Below are 22,063 nucleotides of genomic sequence, written 5' to 3' on the forward strand. Positions count from 1 at the left end.
TTTGGTTCCACGCAGTCTTGTGCTCTCGGCGCCACTATGCCAACTATAATGACACATGTATATATAGCACTTGTGCCTCATGAAAATTTCAAAGAAAGAAAATGGAGAAAATAGCTCAATCATGCTCATAAGTGTAATGACATAAAAGCCTGAAAATTTGAAGTGGCAATAAGTAGAAGATCCTGAAGGAACAAAGCAAAACAAAAATCCACAAGGTGCACTTTATTAAGGTCACAAGGCGATTGAGGAAACATGGTAAAGCTTAAAGGAGTAAGAATGGCCAGTCTACGACCCTCCCAAGAATTTTGCTTGCTTAAAACAAGTTAGCTTTGCCTGAATGAACTCCATGATGAATGAAAAAAAAAAAAACTGAAGGAAGAGATAAGCATGCTCAGCACTGTAAAACACCCTCTAAATGTGGACATGCAGTTTTCAAATTCACAGTTCAGGTCAAGAAATGCCAGTGATGGCACTTAAAAGCTAAATTGTGAAAGTTTCAGCGGATGCTCTGCCGGAAGATAGTCGAGGCAGTTGAGTCCAGACGCAGTTTCTGTTGCTTTTTCTTTGCTGGGTCAATGGCAAAGCAATTCCATATGCGGAGTGTCTCATCAGCACCAGCCGATGCCACCATGCTTCCATCTGGACTCTGGCACATGCAGAGAACACGAGCTGTGTGCCCTGAAAGAACAGTGCCTATTTCAGTGCCCATTTTATAATGCCAAACTAAAGCACAACAGCAGCAGCACAGAAGTAAACAGAGCGAGGACAAGTGTAAGTTCACGCGAACCATCACATTATGGTCTCATCAAATCTGTTATGTAGTGATGGTGAAGAATAAGAAATACTGTCAAACATGCGAGTTAACAATCTAACTCTCCATTGGGCAAAACTTGTGCACAGCAAGGCAAGGAGCTACATTCAAATCATTACAATAGCAGCAAGCACGTTTGCCGAATCTAATCTCACGAGTTCAAGGGCACATTCCTCATTGCTTGTGCTCGCACAGACTTGACAATGTACAACAGTATTCGTGTTGTGTCTGCAATTCAATAGACACTACAGTATTGAAGACATCCTTCAAGAAATTTGAGATACAGTAGGCGTGTTTTGGGTCGAGTGACAATCTGATGACATTGACATTCCAATGAAAAAGATCACTGGCAAAAAGTAAAACAATACAAGCATGACAAAAGAAACATCAAATTTGTAACCACTGACTCCACCTGCCATCACATACCTCACAGGTGCAATTTTAAAATGCAGTCAAAAGCATTGAATGCAAAGCAACATTAGTGGACCTTACAAATGCTTACAGTAAAATGCTAATTACAGTAAGTATGTGTGGCTCTCAAATGAAAGTGCCGCATTTCATAATGCTTTCACAATTTTTTAAGCAATGCATTTAGCCGAGTGAGAACAACCATAGACCTCAGCTGCTACCATGCAAACATATACCTGCCAACCTGTGAACACTAGAATTTGTAAATGTCACACAGACATAAGGAGGGTAGGGATGCTAGCAAGTATGTTATTGAGGGTGCCCTGAACTACTTTTTATCGAAGTGGAGAAAGGAATTTGAAGTGAAAATAGGCTATTTCAGAAATACTTTGCCACAAAAAGTACTTCAATGCATTGAGCAGAAGCGGAGCTATTGGAAATCAAACACTGCCTCCGCTGTGTTCCCGTTCCTTCTTCGATGACCTGCGCTGCGAAGGCTACGGTGCAATGGGTAGCGCCCACAGCACTCTGCCTTCTAGATGTCGCCGTGGTGCGCAGTTCAAATTTCATTTTGGATGTTAACACAGATGCCATGACTTTCGTCTTTGGTGCCTACGACATGCTAAACATAAGCCAAACGCCATTATCCTCAGCGAGCTGCAGTGCGCTTATCCAGTGGGCTTGTGGTGGCACCCCGTGGCGGATGCGGTATCTACGCCATGTAGCTGACCACAGTTTGATGTCAGCTATCAGCCAATAGGAGCTGTCTAAGGGAATGATCAAGTAGTGCATCCAATGACGAAATAATGAGTCTAGAAGACAGTGAGGACAGGGCCTTTTGTTGAAAAGAGCGTTTGAGATAAAGATGACTTCGCAATCCGCGTGCAAACTCCACAAATCGCGTTTGACAGCAAAACTTGGCGAAGATGTTCATAGCAGCGTATGCTTCCTGCAGACTTATTTCACCAAGCCCGAGGGGTGGTTCAGGGCCCCTTTAAAGCTTGCCCCGAGCACACACATCTTTATGGGATACTACACATGCACATTATTAACAATGATTAAACTTTAGACGTAGCACACGAGCAGCAGCAAACTTGGAACAGCAAAGACTGACAAGCAACACATTACCATATTTGCACGATTCTACCGTGCCCCCAACTGTAACACGTAGTTATTTTACCGCCTGAATATAAGAAAAATATAACTTGGTGCCGATTCTACTGCGCACATCAAGTAACGAAACATGAGTTGACATGAAATGTGTAGAAACGATCTCATGGAACATACAAAAGCGTACAGACATGCACACTGCTGAATCTTAGCAGCTAGTTGCTGTCGAAGTCCAACGACACCTCCTTTTTGCTGTCTGCCAACCACAAAAACTCTTCAGTTCTACATCCTGTAAAACCTCGTTATAACGAAACAGTATATAACGAATTAATGGATATAATGAAGCAATCGTGATTCCATTTGAAATTGCAATAGATGCCTATGTATTGAAAACCTCGTTTTAACGAAGCTAAAATTTCCTCGCAATGGGTAAAACGAACCTTTCTTCTAGAGCGAAGCTCTTTGGCGCCTGTTCCTGCATTTCGTGGTGCTGTCGTACCTCGCCATAACCAGCTGATGGGCAGTGTACCGCCACGGAGGAACAAAATTATCAGGGTGCCCTCAGTCTTGTTCGCTACACATATGGATGGCTTTTGCAAACTGTGGCCATTCGTTATCGGCAAGGGCCGATCACCACTCTGTACAGGAGGCCTCTTGCACTTTTGAAGCAGAGGCGCATTCCACAAGCTTGAAAGCGTGGATGACATTATTTTTAGTTTGAGTGGTTCCAAGATGCTGCACCGCTGGGTTTGTCTTTCTTGTAGACATTCAGGCTTTCCGTGAATGACATTTTAGGGTTCCGCGAGCTGCCAGAATGAATCCGACCCTCCACCTCCACTTCGACAGATCATTACATTGCAGTCTGCATTTAACAAAACTGCTGTACGCCACACACGCACTTTGCACATGAGACATGCAATAATTCTGCCAAATTAATTGGCAAAATAAGCCAACTTTCATGCATTCTACACGGCCTTGGGGAAGCAATTCAGTAAGTTCCAGCTTTTCACGATGTCGGGAAACTGTTGAGACATGCGGAGATCCTATACAAATTTCGGACAGGCATATTTTATATTTTGATTCATCGATATATTGAACTATGTTGCGATCCCCTTCAAGTTAGATATATTCGGTATCAACTGTATTTCATGGCACATTATTCCTACATTGCGAAAAGTGAACATAAATGTACAGTAAAAGCTCATTAATTCTGAAATATTTGGCCCCACAGGTTGATTCGGACTACTTTTGGAGCTCAGCAAGCGCTGAACGCCGCAAATGTGCGATGCAAAAGACCGGACACGGCGTCCACCAAAAGGGAGCGGCACAGTTCGTATCGCCATAGTCATCAGTGGAAATCGTACTTGAATGTCAGCAACGCCAGAACGCTTCGTGCCTATTTGTGTCTGAAGTCATTATTCTTGCGTTTACCACACAGAGCACCACGTTCTCCGCGTGCCTTTGCAACTGCGCAGTCGCCATTCAGGATTGCGTCACCGGTGGCCGCAGTTTTGTCCGCAGCGGTTGCGGCAAACAGTAGTTTCATTCCAACGCAGTTCGCGTGTTGGCAGCGTGCCTTCACAACTGCATAGTCACCATCTATGACCACGTCAACAGCAGCCGCTGTTTCGCCTGCAGCGGTTGGGGCAAGCAGTAGTTTCGTTTTTACTCAGTGCAAAGCTGTCGAGAATGAACAGCACCGTCTACAAAGCGATGGGCAGCAGTCTGGCAACATTTGCGAAAAAGTAATCTGGACGTGCGTGCAGTAGTGAAAAGCGTGTCTCTGATAAAAGACGCGTGCCGCGCCCACGCTATGAAGGAAGTCGCAAGGCCTTCGCCGCTGCGAGTGCTAATTAGTCACCAGATAATAACTGTAGCTTCTGCATTGCTTTTGTGCAAAGTAGAAACAGGATTTGCTGATTCATTAAGTACATAAGACCATGTTGACATAGTAAACATTTGTTTGTTTTCTTGACGCCCTCGACAATTTGAAATTCAGTTAATTCGGACATTTCTTTCGCTCCCGTAATATGTGAATGAACGAAGTTTTACTGCATTTATTGATAACTATATTGACCACTTTTGAAGAACGCTTACATCATTGCATGTTCAGCTTTAATGCATGGGTCAATAGGCCAAAAGGAAAATTTTCATTTTGCCACTCTTTCACAGTTGAAGTCCGATACAATAGTATGCGATTTAGCTCGCAAAATAATTTACCTGCACGAAAAATGAAATATTTGATGCCGGCACGAAAAACTGCACATGTATGCACATTTCATTAAGACTGGATAACAAAATTTCCCTTTCTGACCCAGGCTGCGCCCTAAAGAGAGAACCTTAAGACAACCTGTCTCAATCTAGCATGCCACTAAATACTCACCAGTGAGTTCTGCCACTTTCCTCATTGATGGGTATTTCCAGATGCTGAGTTCATGCTTGGAGAAGCCGTGACCTGATATGATCTCCTTGTGCTCGTTGGACCACAGGATGGACGATACCTATCAAGAAAGGAGTTATAGGTACTGAAATCACAGCAACCAGTGATGCACTGCTATAAGTGGTAAAGAAGACTCAGTGGCATCTTAGTAAATGACTTGGCACATGGCTGCTACTATTGTTATGCAACTGTTGAGGCCGTAGAAAGCAGACACTCAAGCTTTGTAGACCAGTCAACAACACTGACAAGGAATATCAAAGCAGCATAAAATATTTGCGAAGATTGCTTATATACCCAAAGTTAACCTGTCCTGTGTCATTAGTCATCAATGGTGAGAACGAGTTGCTCATTGCAATGGCTAGAGCCTGCGCATACTTTGCCAATGAAGCCATTTTTGAAGTCAGGTTGGTGTAGGAACTACATTTTTTTTTGTCTGTGCTAAGCTGGCACACACAGGTCCATATCACACTTTCCAGTAGGCCTTACAGAAAAGTCCTAGAACCATGTCATAATTTGAACCCTCGAGCCTGCTAAAGGAAACAAGCAAGCCCCAAATGCTTCAGCCAAACATTTTGTGTTCTTAAGTGCAGAACACAAGATGGTTCCCCATAGTACTTGCTGGCTGGCACATTGCACAAAGGGGTAATAAACAGTGTCTCAGTAACTAGTTCCATGTACCATTCCTTTTGTCCACATGAGCACAGTCACTATGGTCACACTTTTAAGCCTTGGTGCAAGGGGGTACACTTGAACTTCATTATAATTAAATGGCATATAATGGAACAATGGCTATTATGATAAATACAATTCCCCTTAAAATCCCCATGAAGACTGACATATTTAAAGGTTCATTTTAACAAAGAAAAATATCCTGACAATGGTTTAATGAAGCTACATATGACTACATATGACTGAAACCAAAGAACACACTAGCATTATGCACCAAATATGTACACCACTTTTCAGGGGGTCCGGCACAGTAGCTCAGAACTCTTGCGTTTAACACACCGTCAAACAAATGGCCCTTCTCACCCCTATGCATATGTTCACTTCCACCGTGGGCATGCGCGGCAGTATGCGGCTCATTATCACCATCACACTTGTCTGTCTCTGTGGCATGCCACGTAGGCTCACACAGCTAGGCGTGGGAAGGCATGCCGGCCTTGTTCACACAGCAGGGCCCAACGTAGTTGGTCCTGCTCAGCTCGACTTGGGGAGTCTGTGCAAATGACTGCTTTATTTTTTTACATTTTCCAGTTACAACTTCTTGCACTGCCATCCACAGGGCATAACATTCAGCTGTGAAAACAGAAATTAATAGAAGGAGTCTAACAGTCCGTTCCCATGTCCCTGATATGACACTGCTTCCCGCATAATCATGTGTCTTTGATTAGTCCGTGTAAAACTCGTAAGTGCTGTATGTTTCTTGTACTGTGCAGAACTCTCGTGCTAGTGCTTCTGTGGGGGTGTCCTGCTTCTTAAGGGAGTATGATAGGGTAAACCCCCCAAAAAATCGCATGTGCCATTTTGGCACAGAAAAATTGACTGCACTATGAGGAACAAGCCTGCGGAAGCGCGGCCTCGAGCGCCCGCTCAAAGCGGTTCAAATGTCACGCCAAAGTGTGCCGCGCACCTTGGCGTTCAAAGATGGCGGGCGAAGGCTTGCTTGCTTATCGTTGTCGTTCGCGATTTTCTTCATTATGGAGTGTTCTTTTTGCTTGTATGTGTGCGTGTGGTAAGTAAATGATTTGTACTAAAAAATATATTAATTAAAAGAAAATGGCACATCCACCCAATCGTAGCAATTGCCACAAAGGAATTCCATACGGGATCCTCAAAAGAAAAGCATCGCAATTGATGAAAAATTCGTCCTGGTCCGGGGCTTGAACTTGGGATCACCGCCTTTCTGGGGCAGCCACTCTTCCATCTGAGCTAACCGGGCGGCTAGCAGATGGTAGGGCGAAGTCGAATTTGTCAACTCAAAGCAAAGGCAAGAGTTTGAGGTAATAGTTCTGCGGCAACCCGCAAGGTGGAGAGAAGCAATTAATAAAGGGAAAATCAGACATCCACCCGTTCGTAGCAATTGCTACAAAGGAAACCCATGCCGGTTCCTCGAAAGAAAAGCCTTGCAGTTGAAGAAAAATTCGTCCTGGGACTCGAACCCAGGACCACCGCCTCTCCGGGGCAGCCGCTCTGCCATCTGAGCTAACCAGGTGGCTAGCAGATGGTAGGGCAAAGTTGAATTTGTCACCAACTCAAAGCAAAGGCAAGAGTTTGAGGTAACAGTTCTGTGGCAACCCGCAAGTTGGAGAGAAGTAATTAATAAAGGGAAAAATCAGACATCCACCCGTTCGTAGCAATTGCTACAAAGGAAACCTATACGGTTTCCTCGAAAGGAAAGCCTCGCATTTGAAGAAAAATTCGTCCTGGGACTCGAACCCGGGACCACCATCTTTCCGGGGCAGCTGCTCTACCATCCGAGCTAACCAGGCGGCAAGCAAATGGTAGGGCAAAGTTTAATTTGTCAACAATTCGAAGCTTTTGCTTACGTGGTTGACTCTGTTTCAAGTTTCAAACATAGGTATTACTTGCCCAGAAGATGGCATGATCGTCCCGCAAATGGAGCAGAAACAGAACTTTCAAAGGTAATCGGTCTTCTGAGCAAAAGTATTCATGGACGAACACAGAACACCAATGGGTCGCTCAATCAACTCATCTGGTGCCGCTGCCCTAAGAAAACTTTGTCAGTGCTTACACATTGAAGACAGCAACTAACAATGCTGTGGCCTACTACAATGAGAGTAATTCTGCACGAGAAGTTGTTCTGGAGACCCTTGGTCCGTTGCAGGTCTCTTTTGTAATATTGCCCTCGACAGGATTGACAAAGAGCGTGTTGACAGGGCAGAATTCTACGACTCTACCAAAAGCAAGGAAGGATGACTGATCAAAAGGAACAGTAAGAAGAGTTCTGGAGACACCTGCAAGAAAATCAGCAGTGAAATGTATTCTCCTGGGGCATTCTGAGCATCCATAAGCAGTAGTCGAACATAAAACTTCATTTTTCTCAAATTGTATTTTTTATGAATTTTTCAAATTCAATGTACGTTTTCTCAAGCTGGCGTTGTTTGCGAGCGAACAACGCGACGCGCGGCAAACGCCTGCGTTGCCGCCGACGCGCGAGCACTCGAACGAAAAGAAAGAAGCGGCGCTTTCGCGCTGCGTTTTCCCGGATTGCCAGACAACATAACTCCCAATGACGTGCGTTGTCTCTGTTACCGCATATATAATATGTCCTTAAACTTACAGAAAACTATAAAAAAATTATCTTAGTGTAATTAGACAGCGACATTTTGTCCGAAGTGTATTTATCAAGCTTAATTTCAAGCAGCAAGATTGTGTGCGAAACTGCGACTATGTACCTTCCGCATGCTGAGAGGCCACTGCTTGTTTACAACGTCACATAGAAAATAGAGTGTCGGCCGCTTACTACCGAGCAGAAGTGGCGATTGCTACTATTAAAGGGGATGCTGAGGCCATCTGCTATACTGTCTATGCTGAGGGTATCTGCTGTAGCTCGCCAAGCCTGATCACGTTTGATGATGTTCTTGTAATTGCGGTCGCGTAGGTCCCACAGGACGCGACGCTTCTCCACTTCAGTTATTAGGGCCTCGTTCAAGGTTGCTTCGTCCATTTTAGGTGAACATGATGCGCAAACCAACACGGTGCGCGAACGAAATCACAGTAGTACGTGCTTTCTTTGACGCACGCGCCAGTTCTGCCGAGAAAAAAAAAATTGCGCCAGAGAGGTTCCATCGAGATGCGCAGAGAGCAGGGCCATCTGGTGGCAAAACCAAAAACCAACATGCCACGTGACTTACCTGAACTCTGATTGATGGATGCGCTGCGCGACGCGTGGTTTTTTTTTTTTTTTTCTACTCCGAGCAGCAGCACGCAGCGGCGCGATTTCGTGACGGATCATGCTGGGCACGCATCAAAATGACACACGCGTCCCACCATCCGCGCGTCAATCGCGCCATGCGGTTCCGCCTTCAGAAAGTATTCATCCCATTCCAGTGAAACTGTACTACAATCAGTCAAATATTCTGAACTAAAAAAAATCTCATGATATGAATTATAACACTGGAAACATTTACACTGCAAGAAAGCCCCCTTGTGGCTTTGTACAAGCTGAGATTTTTTTTTTTTTTTTGGGTGCGAACTCCACAGTGGATATGATATCTCTTTAGTTCAGATATAACCTATGGGTATTTTGATTAACACTGTGTAATATCACCACATTCCTCTGTGTGCTTGCAGAGAAAAAGTACATCAAATAACTAAACACACCTGAAACTTTGGGAGTGGGCCACAGGAAAGGCACACCATCTAGACACAAACAAAGTGTGTCGTGTTGTACCCAAGCGCATCTTTTGTAAGCGCATGAAATTTGATGAGATATCTGCAGCCGTTTCTAAAATATTACGTTAAAACTAACATGTACCATTTACCATACCTCCTTAAAGGGCCCCTAAACCACCTAGAGGTCGAAATTTAGTTGTGGTGTTGCAGTTGTGCACGAGTCTGCAACAAACACGTAGCCGCAAATATTTTTTGAAATGGTGCCATAATTGCGGAGTTGCATGCATTTGATGGTCAAAACGCAACCATCGCTCGTTTTGCTCTTTTCTTTGCTAAGCTCCGTTTGTCAGCTGGTCTTCTCACTGAATGCTCCTCCAAATGTCACTTGACGTATGTCATCACCAACACACTTTTCGAAACACTTTCCGCTTCCGGTTACTGCGACTCCACATTTCTCGGCTACCTACTGTTGCTGCTGTGCCAGTGCTCCTGCGAAGCGTGCCACTATGGACCCTGTGTTGCGTGCATGTCTAGAAAAACTCGCCAGTATAATGGATCCATAAAGTGACACGCCATGCCTAAGCACCTCTGCTGGAGGTGAACAGCCGTCGCCTTCCCCAAGTCGTGAGGACGATATAGGTTGGTATGTTCCAGCGTTTCCGTGACAAGACTGAGTACGCTCAGTGCATTGTTCACTGTAATTTTCAAACTGTTTATGTGTGCTAGAAAGTTTAGCTTCTTATCGAACATATTACCTAGAAAACTGGTAGAACACAATGGTGGAGCTCGACCCCAATAACCTAATATATATAGCCGAGACCAGATATACTACACAAGGTTAACCCTTGCCACCCAGAAATTCAGAAATGATGAGAACCAAATAGGAGACAGGAAAGATGCAAAAGTAAGAGAAAGAAGGTTGCAAAGGGGGACACCAATTTTCCCTGGGTGGGTCAGGCCGGGGTGCTGACTACGTGAAGAGGAGGCCAAAGAGGTGTGCTGCCTTCGCAAAGGGGCCATAAAGGTCCAAACACCTGGCATTGAATCAACCCCCAGGATCCTCTTTTCTCCGGACATGGCAAAGCCACCCACAGCTAGGCACAGGAGGGTCCAACCCTCATGTACTCAGGTATGTGGTGTCGCAACATCAAGCGCCTGCTTACGCTGACACCCCTGCGGGCATTGTCATCTGTGATCATGTCTATAGCCACCACGGTTTCGTCCACAGCGGTTGCAGCAAACAGTATACAGTTTGTATTCGGTCACCATCCATGATCATGTCGATAGCGGCCACAGTTCTTTCCGCAGTTGTTGCAGTAAACAGCAGTTTTGGTTTGACACTGTGCACAGTTGTCAAGGGTGATGAGCACCGGCGACATTGCAACCAGCTCATCAGTGAAAAAAAGTAATCAGGATGTCCACAGGGTAGGGAGAAGCACGTCTTAGATGAATAGGTGCATCCAGTCATGCTGCTAAAGAAGTCGCGAGGCTATAATTTCCCAATTTCTTGAGAGCGGCAACTGCACTCAAGTAAGCAACAACCTCACCTGTGATCCTGTGTCAATAGAGTTTAGCTGTGTACCCATGCTGCAGCTCCAAAACCGAATGCAGCGGTCAGCAGTTCCACCTCCACTGGCGAGCACACTAGATTGCCAAGGACACCAGGCAATGGCCTGCAATAAAGGAAAGTGGAAATGCATGCAAGACAGATGCAGAATAACCATCTGACAAAGTGGCTTTGCATTTGCCTCTGCCACAGTCCAGTACATTATATATACCTGTAATGTGTAAGGCAAGTTTTTTTTTTTTTTTTAATTATGGGGCTTTACGTGCCAAAACCACTTTCCGATTATGAGGCATGCCATAGTCGGGGACTCCGGAAATTTTCACCACCTGGGGTTCTTTAACATGCACCTAAATCTAAGTACACAGGTGTTTTCGCATTTCGGCCCCATCGGTAGGGCAAGTTAGTGACAAATGATGGCAAGTTACCATGATATGTCTCGCAACATTGCTCTGGTGGAATCGAAAGTCACCAGCAAATGTTAATGACTCAAAACAAAGTTCAGATAATCTAATGTCATGTTGATAAAAAAAAGCATTGAATACCAGCATGTCCTTAAAAATAAAAGAAATCTGTGCTACACGACTAGTGTTCCTCAGCACCTAAGTAAATTTAGATTTCGCATTCATGTCGCATACATCAGAGCAGGCAATTTTTTTTTTTTTATGTGAAAGCATAGGAAAAAAATTCGAGTGCAATTCTGTCACATCAGCTGGATTAGTTGAGGCAGACACTGGAACAACACATTATGGTGCGATTTTAGCTAGCTGGTAGTTCACAAAGTTTTATCAATGCTACAAACTTAACTATGATGCATGTCTTTTGCAGAAATGAAGTTCATCACTAATTAAATAATTCAATTAGTAGGAATTTTGGGCTTAGCACCACTTATGAGAAATACGCCCAGAGATATGTGGCAATATGTATCTACGCTCCAGTGAACACTCAGCTCGACATTGTCCCGCAGTGCTGATGACGGGAACATCAAAGCAGCTCGCAGGATTTCTGCTACATCACTGTGAGCAATATTTGGTTGCATGCAGCTACATTGATGCCGTGCCCGTCAGCTGACCTTGACGGCGGCCTGATGATCAGTAAAAGAGTGTAAAGGCTGCACAGCCCCGTGGCTCATGGTGGTGGGCCACACACGTAACAGGTTGTCGTTGCCACCGGTCGCAAGCATGCGGCCATCAGGCGCCCACCGCAGACCGCACACCTCCTGCTGGTGCGCCGACAGCGTACCCACATGGTGCTCTGCCACGCGTACATCATGGTGGTGCACAAACCCCGACCGAGCGCCACTCGACAGTGTGTGGCCATTCCAGGCCAGCGAACAGACCCGCGACGCATGCCCCGTCAGCACGCGCAGCCGTTTACGTTGACGAATGTCCCATAGGTGGACCTGTACACAATGCAAAAGGTTCTTGAACAACACACTCGGATGAAAGACAGGCACAAACACTCCTTTAACTGGCTGCAAACCCAGTTGTGCAAATAGTGGAATTTTAGCCGGTTAAGAATGTTTCTGCAATACACCAAACAATTGTTCGACTAGATGTCAAACAACTAGCAACCAACAGGTTCACTCATTGATATTAATTCCGCAAAATAAACAATGACTGGGAATCAGATTTTGCAACGTTGCTTTTTCCTGATCAGTTCTTCCCGATTCCTCTTTTTATTTTTTTGCCAGGATTAGCTACTCAAAACGGTCATCATAAACACACTGCACAATTTTCACTGGTATCAGTCACTCAGCCCAGGACGCAGCAAAAAAAGAAAGTGTCCCTAGCCTATCTATAGACACCAGAATCCATAAGGCTACTACAGTGGACTGCGGATAAATGAAACTTGCTTAAATGGATATGCTGGATTATCAGAACTACAGTATGAACTTTGGTTGGCCACCTGTGAGGCACAATGTTACTAAACTTGTGGCGAACGGAACCCATTATTTTTTGAACTTCGGTTAAACGAAACTACCACCTACATCACCAGCTTATGGAGCACTAAATGTCCGATAAACATGTCAAATGGTGACATTATAAATCTGAAGAAAATCCAATCCATCGGGCAGTAGCATGAAAGTTAGTGCAAATTAAGGATGTGAAAGTTTCATCTGCGTTTCCATCATGTAGACTTCACTAGGCAAGTAATAATCCCCGAAGTGTGAAGAGGAAGAGAGAACTACAGAGTAAGTAGCATCTTGCAGTCAGGCTGCCACTACTGCTTCGTTCACACTGCCAGAACAAGAGACCCGAGATGATGCAATTGTTACTTGCTAAAAGGACACCATTCAAAACACTGTCAGTAAAGATTATGGCAAAGATCACGCTTCTATTGATAAAGACTTACTATTCCAATGTGCATTACCGCTTCTGACCAAAAGACTACAGATGCATTTGAGATTCTGCAGGCCTATCTTGAATGAGAGATCTGTGCAGAATGATTTTCAATTTATTGGAATTTATTGGTGTACGAACAGAACCTTGCACAAAGATAAGCTGCAATATTAGAAGTAAAACCATACTAAGGTCTCCTATTTCACAGCACTAATACCAAAACATCTGGACGCTTCTAGTAAAACGATTTTCGTCGATTTCTGAGTACTTCAGCCAAATGAAACTTCGGATAAACGAAACGCATTTTCCTAGGCCTTTAAGTTACGTTTAAGTGGAGTCAACTGTATATACATTGGTCAAGCCTAGTAAAGTGAGCATAAGGAAAGCTGGTCTTTCCCACGCCACACTGAACCTTGCTTGCCAGCGAGATGCTCCGAGAAGCATCCTCCAAATGGCCTAGTCGAACACATGGTGTCGGACGCACGCATATCTGACTAGTACAAATCTATGTGCCAGTAAGACTTCGATGACACGATCGATCGATTGGTTCGTTGAAATTCACCCCCACCGTCGGCGTCCGAGACGCACCGTCAGAGACTGTCTGCACAGGTGGCTCAATGGGTGACTTAGGTTCGAAGGACAAAGACGCTGCAGTAATGAACGAACAACAACTTGTATTTACAGATAAAATTACAAAGTTCGGTTACAAGATTGCATACTTTCAGGAGTACATCGGTTACAAATAGTTACACTGGTTTGGACCACATAGGGCGACCCTATTTCGGCAGAGCCGATGGCGCTTAGCACTGAAACCAGGTCCAGAACTCCTGATCGGAGTGCTGCGGCCGCGTTTTCTAGACGCAACGCTCCGCCCAAAATCTTTGCTGGCGAATTACTGCCGGCTTGCGTCTCAACTGGACAATCCGTTCACCAATCACTGCATTCAGCAGAACTGGCGTGCGTGATTGGCCAGTCGAACAACCATCAATCAAAGAGCATCTTTTTTAGTACATTTGACAGTGTAGAATCCTCACCCGAAATACACAATATACAACAACAAAGGGGTGAGGGTCACGCCAGCTGTACACATCACAAGTTCCGAGAAACGGCTCACGAGCACAGCTTGCGCAACAAGCACTGACCAACAAAACACATTCACAAAACCCAAAAGCCCGAGAACGTCGGGACCATGTTTTCAGTGCTCGAACACGTGCGCGATGCGACCAGATTCCAAGAAACTGAAGGCCATGCGGCGGCATAAACAAGCAATTGTTTGCAAGCCAAACTGTCACAGAGGAGCACGGGATAATTGTCCACCCGCCAAGGTCGGCCCCGTGTCCGGGCTGTAAGCCGAAGAAGACGTTCCCACGGCGCCTCGGAACCGAGACAAAACCGTAGGCTCTTGTGCGGTTCAAAGAATAGATACGCCGGTCAGCGCGCGGTGCAAACCCGCAAAAAGTAATGAGGCTGGCGCGCCTGCTTGATGCGGCGCGATCCCCTTTGCCCGCGTCCAGACCCGAACCACGCATTCTCCAAGGCACTCACCAGAGCACCGCGGAAGTCAGACGTCAGACGCGCATGCCCATCACGGCGTTTGACACCCATTCGGGGTGCCTCAAGCTGTGAAAGAGTTCACACCCGCCAGCCGGCCGCGCGCAAGGAAAACGCCTGCGGGGATTCCGAGGAAGCGCAATGCGACGGGGGTCCGAAGCTCCCTTTTTACTGTGATGCGCGACCGCTACTATGGCGCTGGTGGTCCTCTCCGCTCCCCGAACTGCTTGGCAGCCATGGGTGCCGACAGCGTGGTTACTTTGCTTGCAAGGCCCCGCTCTGTGTCAACCGTTGACAGCCATTACTCAAGTGTGCCAAACAATCTCGTCGAGACGCATGCCCCTGCCCAGATGGCCCGCGCCGTGTCTTTGGGTTTGCTTTGCAGCCGCCCGTAGAGGGGCTTACAGTGCTGCTTGTGCTCCTATGTACCTGAACTGCTGCTTAATGCTGCCCACGGCAAAGAACCACTTAGCCGTGCAGCGACGTGTGGAGTACGGGCCCTACCACTGGCAACTAGGTAGTTTCAGTGCTTGTGCAAGACACATTCGCAGCATCAGACTTCTGTAAAGTCACAAACGCAGCGCATTCCAAAGACGAGCCTAGTCTTATCTATAGCATACGAAACATGTAGTGCATGCCAGTTACTGTACAAACCTGTTAGGGTCGCATTTCTTTTTTTTAATTGGGTGTGAATTTTCAAGGTGAAGCCAATACATGTTTTATTTATTTATTTGTGTTGAAAAATAAACATTAATGTCATATGAACAGGTTTGAAATTTCCATAATTGATTTTGGCTCTAGGTTCTTAATTGTTGTAGGTAGTGGTGTCCTTGCATCTGGAAGAAAGCAGGCTGCAACAGGAACATGTGGGCGTGGCTGCTGCATTATGTTCTCAATTATCTAGTCCTAAACAGGAGCGGGTAAGGGGGGTGGGGGGTGCGACCCATGCACGAGATTACAATGGTAAATAGGGCCCAATTACAAGCTACATCATTCAATACGATGACCACCAACTATGATGCCACTACCACAGCGACCAAGTTGTGATAGAAAGCACAAGTTCAACCCATGAAAACTTTATGGGTCAAACTTCAAATTTTTTTCTATTTGTCACTGCACATTTCACTTTCCATTTGTCAATTGCACCCTTCCCATAACATGGCCCTGGAAAGACAACCAACAATAACACAGTTGCTTCTTTCATCAACAGCTCACCTACCCAATTCTATTTTCAGTAACATCTAGGCAAGTAGGGACATGAATGTGCATTAGCACTTTCGAAAGCCTGCAAGGTCCTTTATCAAATGCCGAGTTGTAGATCCTCTACCCCATGGCAAACTAGATTCTATGGTATGTGCATGCAAGCAAAGATGACAGTAGAGGAATGGTTACACATGCCTGGCTGTCCGAGGTACCCAGGGCAAGGTATGAGCCATCAGCACACCACGAGGCTGAGCACACGTACTCTGCAGGGGAGGGAAGCTCCAGCAGCTGGTCCACTTCACCAGAGGAGGCATTCCAGGTGTACACCTGCCCCATGAGGCAAACCACCAGAAGATTGGTGGAAGACCAGTCCATGAGGTTCAGGTCTACAGAAAAGGGGCAGACCAAAGTAAAAAAACAGCCCTCACGACAGCACCATACTACCACAGAATTAAGAGCACTGCGACTTCTGCTGCTGGAGTGCAGTGTTGGCATGTTTTCTCCCCTGACGCAGCAGGCACTCACAGCATCTTGTCAAGAATATTGTTCAATCACAGCAAAATCTAGCCATTGTAGCTGATGGATGGAAGCTATGTAGTTCAGCCTGTTCAGTTATGTGCCATGCCCCACGAGTCAGTGTTTTTCCCGATAAGCTTGTGCTTGGGCGAATTATAGCCTGCATGGCTGCTGCGCCACAAAAATCCCAAATCATCATTTCCCAATACTAAGTTCCTTCCAGTACACCCTGAACCTACCCACCTTTCCAGGCTTCTCAGTGCTACAATGTCATAACATTGTACCTTGCAAAATGTACTTTGCCATCCCTTTCAAATCAACTGGCAGCCATGCTAAATATGGCTCTTTTACATCTTGCTCATTTGAATAAACATCTCACTTCTGACAAGTGCACTATACACCTAAGTTTTGCACTCGCCTTGTCACCGCCACCACCCATGACAATAGTACAGCACATGACAGAAGTATCACAACATATGCACACACTATAGCAGACTTGCACATTTAAGCTAGTGCAATCATGACAACACAAAAATGAGAAAGCATCATTGCAAGATACGTACAACAAAAAGGCATGCAAATAAAGTACTGTTTATGGCTGCATTTTTAACACGAAGGATTGTAATGTGTACTGGTGCCACAAAAGAAGCAAAGGCCAGCCAGCCATTGCTGGGAACAGGTGGCTGGCATTCTACAGTAAAAGCCTATTAATTCACAACTCGTTAGTTCGAAATTTCTGATAATTCGAAGTAGCCGTCGCCGTCCGTCCAACAATGCATTGAAGGCAATACGGAACACATGCCACTAATTCATATCGAAATCCGCACCGCCACCAATAATTCAAACTCTGTGCCATCGTGGATGGAGAGAGTGCTAGTGCACAGGAGCACGTTGGCAACGCTGGCGTCGCTGAGTGCCATGTTCTTTGTCTACAAGTGAAAGCATGCAAGGGTGAGCTGGCGAACACAGCTCAATCTCGCATGCGCGAACGCATGCGAGATTGCACAAGCACATCACATCACAGCACACAAGCACAAAAAGCACATCTCGCATGCGCGAGCAATGTGCTTTTTACGTTTCATTCACATTGCAGCGAGAGCTGTACGAAGTTCAACTCGCTCGCTGCTACTGCCAAGTTTCCTCACTCCAGCGTTTTTCAGAAAGTTTCCGCAGTCATCGAGCTAGATGAGTTCATGCTTACCTGTGTGCGTGTGATACCGTGCTTGTTTATTTAGTTAGCAAGCGAATGTTTCAAAGTTTATACGGCCAATAAAAATATTATTACTATATTCATTACGATACTATATCATTACTATCTACTAATTTGCTATCGCAATCGATGCTTCGCTTTTCGGACGACATCTTTTTTTTTTCTCTCTGCGCCAGTCAGCGTGACGAATGTGCGGATGGAGCAAGAGCCATCTCGACGTCGGGCACGTCGGAACGCGTTGGCCTTCCGGATACACTGGTTGCGTCAGGGTTCACGCCAACCTGACACAGCATGTGCGCGTGTGCTCACACCACGTTGGACTATATGCGCGCCTTAACCGAGCAATTTTTTTTTTCTCCAACTTTCATTAGTTCAAATTTTGTAAAACGAATTTTCATAGCACCCCCATGGAATTCGAATTAAAGAGCTTTTACCATACTTGTTTTTGTAATGGTCTGCACTGTATAGAGCAGTCCACTGTTACGGAAAACAAGCCCATGAGACAAGGCGATATCTCTGTGGCAGTTCTCTAAGCAACAACTACTATATGGCATACAACATGGAGGAAGTGATGCCTGTATCTCTGTGAGCATAAGCACACATTTTTGCCAGCACCTGCAGCCACCACATAACTACTTGTGTGCTTCTTTTACAAGTGGACATCACAGTGCACTTGCATTTAGTTGCAAGCACTTGGCAGCTAGGGATGATCAACGTAACAACTGAGTCAGCTGATGACAAGGTTCAAACACTGCCAACAAAGCTATGTTGCACCTGACGCACAGCTGGCAAAGTCTTCAGCTAAAGTAGAGAGAAGTGTTTATGCCAAGTACATTTTCATTGCCTGCCGATGTAGGCTCGAGCAATGCAAACTAGACTCGGATGAACTATCCCGTCTTGACTTGCAGCTTGACTTGAACAGACTCGCGCTACATCCGTCCACTTCCTGTCCTTCACTTTATATTGTCAGTGTAAAACTAAGCGCAACATAACCAAGAATGTTCACTAACTAGCCCCCTTCACTGCTTTACTAAATATTGTATGAACAACTCAACACTGCCATCTTGTAGAAGTCAAACAGCCATCTAGGCTTTTACACCTGTAAAATGGACCTTGCAGTTACTGCATTGAATGCTATTGCATTTTCCTGCATCACTGGGCAAGCTTGGCACGTCAAAACCACTACTACAAAGGCAAGCAAACGCACTTGCCACCACAGTCCTTTCTAGGGAACAAATTTGCATCGACACATTTCATTCAGTGGTTCAGTAAACAGTTTGTCAATTTGGCCCTCGTTAATTCGGAAAATGTGATAACTCGGACTCGTCCTTTGGTACCGGCGGGCGTTTTCATCAGTTAATAGCATCAAACTAGTTAATTTGTACGTAGTATTTGGCCGCAGACCAGTAAATTCAGACAACACTCAGGGAACGATGGGCACGGAGTGCCACAAAGAAAAACAAGAGAAAAGAAAAAGTGGCACAAGCGGCCATTTGAAACTAAGCGGCGGAGCTCGCATCGCTAGTCATCAGTAGAAACTGCACAGAATCTAGAGAAATGAGTTGTGTGTATTTGCGCATTCATACGTTTACCGTCACACACGACACCATGTTGGCCACATGTGCATTCAGAGCTGTGTAGTCGCCATCCGCGATCGCTTCGGTAACGGCCACAGTTTTGTCCGCAGCAGTTGCGGCAAATAGTATCGTTCCGACTAAGTGCGCGCGTTGGCCGCATGCCTTCAGAACTGCACGATAACCATGCATGATTTCACAGAGACAGCAGTTTCGTCTGCAGTGGTTGCCGCAAGCAGTAGCTCCATTTTGACCCATTGGAATGCGCACGATCCGTTGCAGTTCACTGGCGAAAAAATAATAGAGATGTGCGCGCGATAGTGAAAAGTATGTCTACTCGCATGAAGATGCATGCCTTACGTCATGGCCAGACACGCCGCACTGCAAAAGAAGCCGCAAGGCCCATGCCGCTGCGAGCGCTAATCAGTAATGATATGAGGACTTCTGCTTCTGCACAGATTTTGTACCACATAGAAGCAAGGGTTGCAAGTTTATACAGTAAACAATGGGGAATTGGTGTAGCAAGCTTTTCTTTCTTTTCTTGATACTTTCGATAATTCGACTGCGTTTTCAGCTTAGTGATATCTGAATTAACTTTATATATATTCTATGGCATTTGTAAATTTCTGCTAGTCAATGAGGCCCCTGGGCCCTCTTTTCAGTGAATCTACTGAATCTGAAGCAGTTGTGCCAGACACTTGAATAAAAATAGGACGACGATTACATACCAATACTAATACAAGCTATGCTTTCAAATCATAGCTAGGTCCAACTACAGAAAGACAACTCACAGAAGTCATCCCTGATGTCAGGGCAGTCCAGTATCCGCTCGGCAGTCTTCGGTATGAATCTGGTGTTCTTTTTTGCAGATGGAATCTGTTTGGATGCACTGTAGAGAACCTTGTTGCCGCCATGGCCTGCAAGGCGGCGAGACAGAGGGGAGAAAACGTGAAATCACTTTGGCATATACAGTGAAACTCTGATATATTAAATCTGAAGGGGATCACAAAGAAGTTCGATATATACGTAATTCAATATATAAAATGAAAGTTATAACAAATTTTTCAAGGGTATTTTGCAGCTATTTGTTCTACACAATAATTCGTTATATGTGGGTTCAATATATCCGGGTTCAACTGTGCACTAGAAATAGTGCAATGGCACCGTGGCATCACTGGCCATGGAAGACAAAAATGTGAAAGGTAGTGAGGGCAACAACTCAGGCCTCCATCTATCATCTTCGCAACTGTCAAACGAAAAATGAATGTGCAGGATTCCCTTTAACGTAAGCTCAATGAGAATTCTCCGAGCTGCCCATTGCTAGGACTTCGGATCAGTATATTCCACAGATTCAGAGCCGTGTGCTAAGCCTAATGAAAGACATTTGTAGGGTCCCCAACAGTGTCAGGCAAGTTGACCTGTTAACAGGTACCTTAAGTTCCCCAGATACAGCGAAACCGAAACTGAAACAGAAACTGTGCATGGAGACAGCATAAGCAGGAGCTTCCAGCTAATTAACAAGAGTAACTTGTAATGAAACACTTTGCTCTCCCTGCCCCATTTTCTAATTTATGGGGGACCATCATAGCAACTGCGCATACCAGTTTTGAATGTTTCCTACCTGGCAAACACAGTCTTTTCGCCAAGGTTTAACAGGAATAAAACAACTCAAATCAATGGTTGTTAAACACAAATGTCTTTGCTACAAAATGAGCTGTATATGTTTGTTAAAATTAAAATGTGGTGTGACCTCACAAAGCTGTACAGTGGGCTAAGAGGATGCCGTAGTGCGGATCTCTGGATTAAATTTGACCACCTGTGGAACAAGCACCCAAATAGCCATATATGAGCATTTTTGCATTCTGCCACCGCCTGTATGCAGCTGCCACGACCAGGGTTGAAGCTACGCAGGGTTTGGGGTATGGGCTAGTTGGTATTCTATTGTGAACATCACAGCACGTACATAGACAGGGACCAAAAGAACAACGAAGACAAATGCTTGCCTTCATCGTTCTTTTGGTCCCCGTCTATGTACGCGCTGTAAGAGATGTTTGCAATCGAACCTACGACTTTGTGCACAACAGCACAGCCACTAAGCAAGCAAGGAGGGTTGGCAGTATAATGAAGAGGACAACATGGCCTAAACAATGCACGGATGTATTGCAAGCTCCACTGTAAAGAGTCCTGCAACTACTTTTATTTTCTTAAATAAAGGAATCCCTGGTCATATTTTCATCTTTGAGAACAACATTCTGGCTAAGCACCCAAAGACTCATTGTTGTAACTTTGTCATGACAACATGCCAGTCCTTCAATGTCCGAATGATAAAGCCAGACACTTTTGCTTTGACGCACAAAGCTGTGAAAGCTGCATTGAATTCCCTGCAGCTCTTCCTTGCCTGACTGCCAGAGCTTCCAAATGAGAACGCTGTTGCCTTTGACAATATTAGATCAGCGGCCAACACTCTGAAATGGTACGAGTGGAAAAAAAGAAAAAAGCGGCATAATCTGGTAAGTTCAGACTTGTTTCAGCCCATTTTGTCTTATCTAGAACTCCAAGGAACAACTGCAACAAACTGACCTGCATGGAAAAAGGTATGGCAGGCCCCACTCACTTCGGTATAAAGGCATCAGCCTACGTATATGTGCCGACAAATTCCTTAAACTTAGTACAGCTAAGCCTCGATATAACAAAGTTGTCCTTGCAGCAAAAACTTTGTTCGATTGCAAGTTTCACTAATTCAAGGTTTTAATGTTTCAGCTGTAAAAACAACTTCAGAATTTCCCAGAGCATTCCTCGTGGATAGTATCATGTTAGTACTTGTTAGTATCACGTTTATACTTATATAAATAAATTGCAAGATGGTCGGGCAGCAATAGTGCGTTACGAGTGCCAGCGTGTACAGTGCCGAGAGCAATGCATCAACATGGCTTGGAGCGTCGGCATGCGTTGCATCGCGCTACGCCGTAAATCAT

At 45.2% G+C, this 22,063-nt stretch overlaps 1 protein-coding gene across 1 annotated transcript in view; it reads right to left on the bottom strand.

The window, feature by feature from the left end:
* Nucleotides 1-207: 207 nt before the first annotated feature.
* The window catches only part of LOC142579401 (cell division cycle protein 20 homolog), a 29,512-nt gene continuing 7,656 nt past the window's right edge, over nucleotides 208-22,063 (bottom strand). Inside the window, exons 5-10 of the mRNA XM_075689541.1 lie at nucleotides 19,880-20,005; nucleotides 15,984-16,174; nucleotides 11,765-12,094; nucleotides 10,676-10,801; nucleotides 4,713-4,830; nucleotides 208-678 (exon numbers count right to left, since the gene is read on the bottom strand). Coding sequence (XP_075545656.1) covers nucleotides 497-678; nucleotides 4,713-4,830; nucleotides 10,676-10,801; nucleotides 11,765-12,094; nucleotides 15,984-16,174; nucleotides 19,880-20,005 — 1,073 coding nt within the window. The 3' untranslated portion in view covers nucleotides 208-496. The remainder of the gene's footprint in view (nucleotides 679-4,712; nucleotides 4,831-10,675; nucleotides 10,802-11,764; nucleotides 12,095-15,983; nucleotides 16,175-19,879; nucleotides 20,006-22,063) is intronic.

The sequence above is a fragment of the Dermacentor variabilis genome, chromosome 4 (genome assembly GCF_050947875.1).
Source record: "Dermacentor variabilis isolate Ectoservices chromosome 4, ASM5094787v1, whole genome shotgun sequence".
NCBI classification, from domain to species: domain Eukaryota; kingdom Metazoa; phylum Arthropoda; class Arachnida; order Ixodida; family Ixodidae; genus Dermacentor; species Dermacentor variabilis.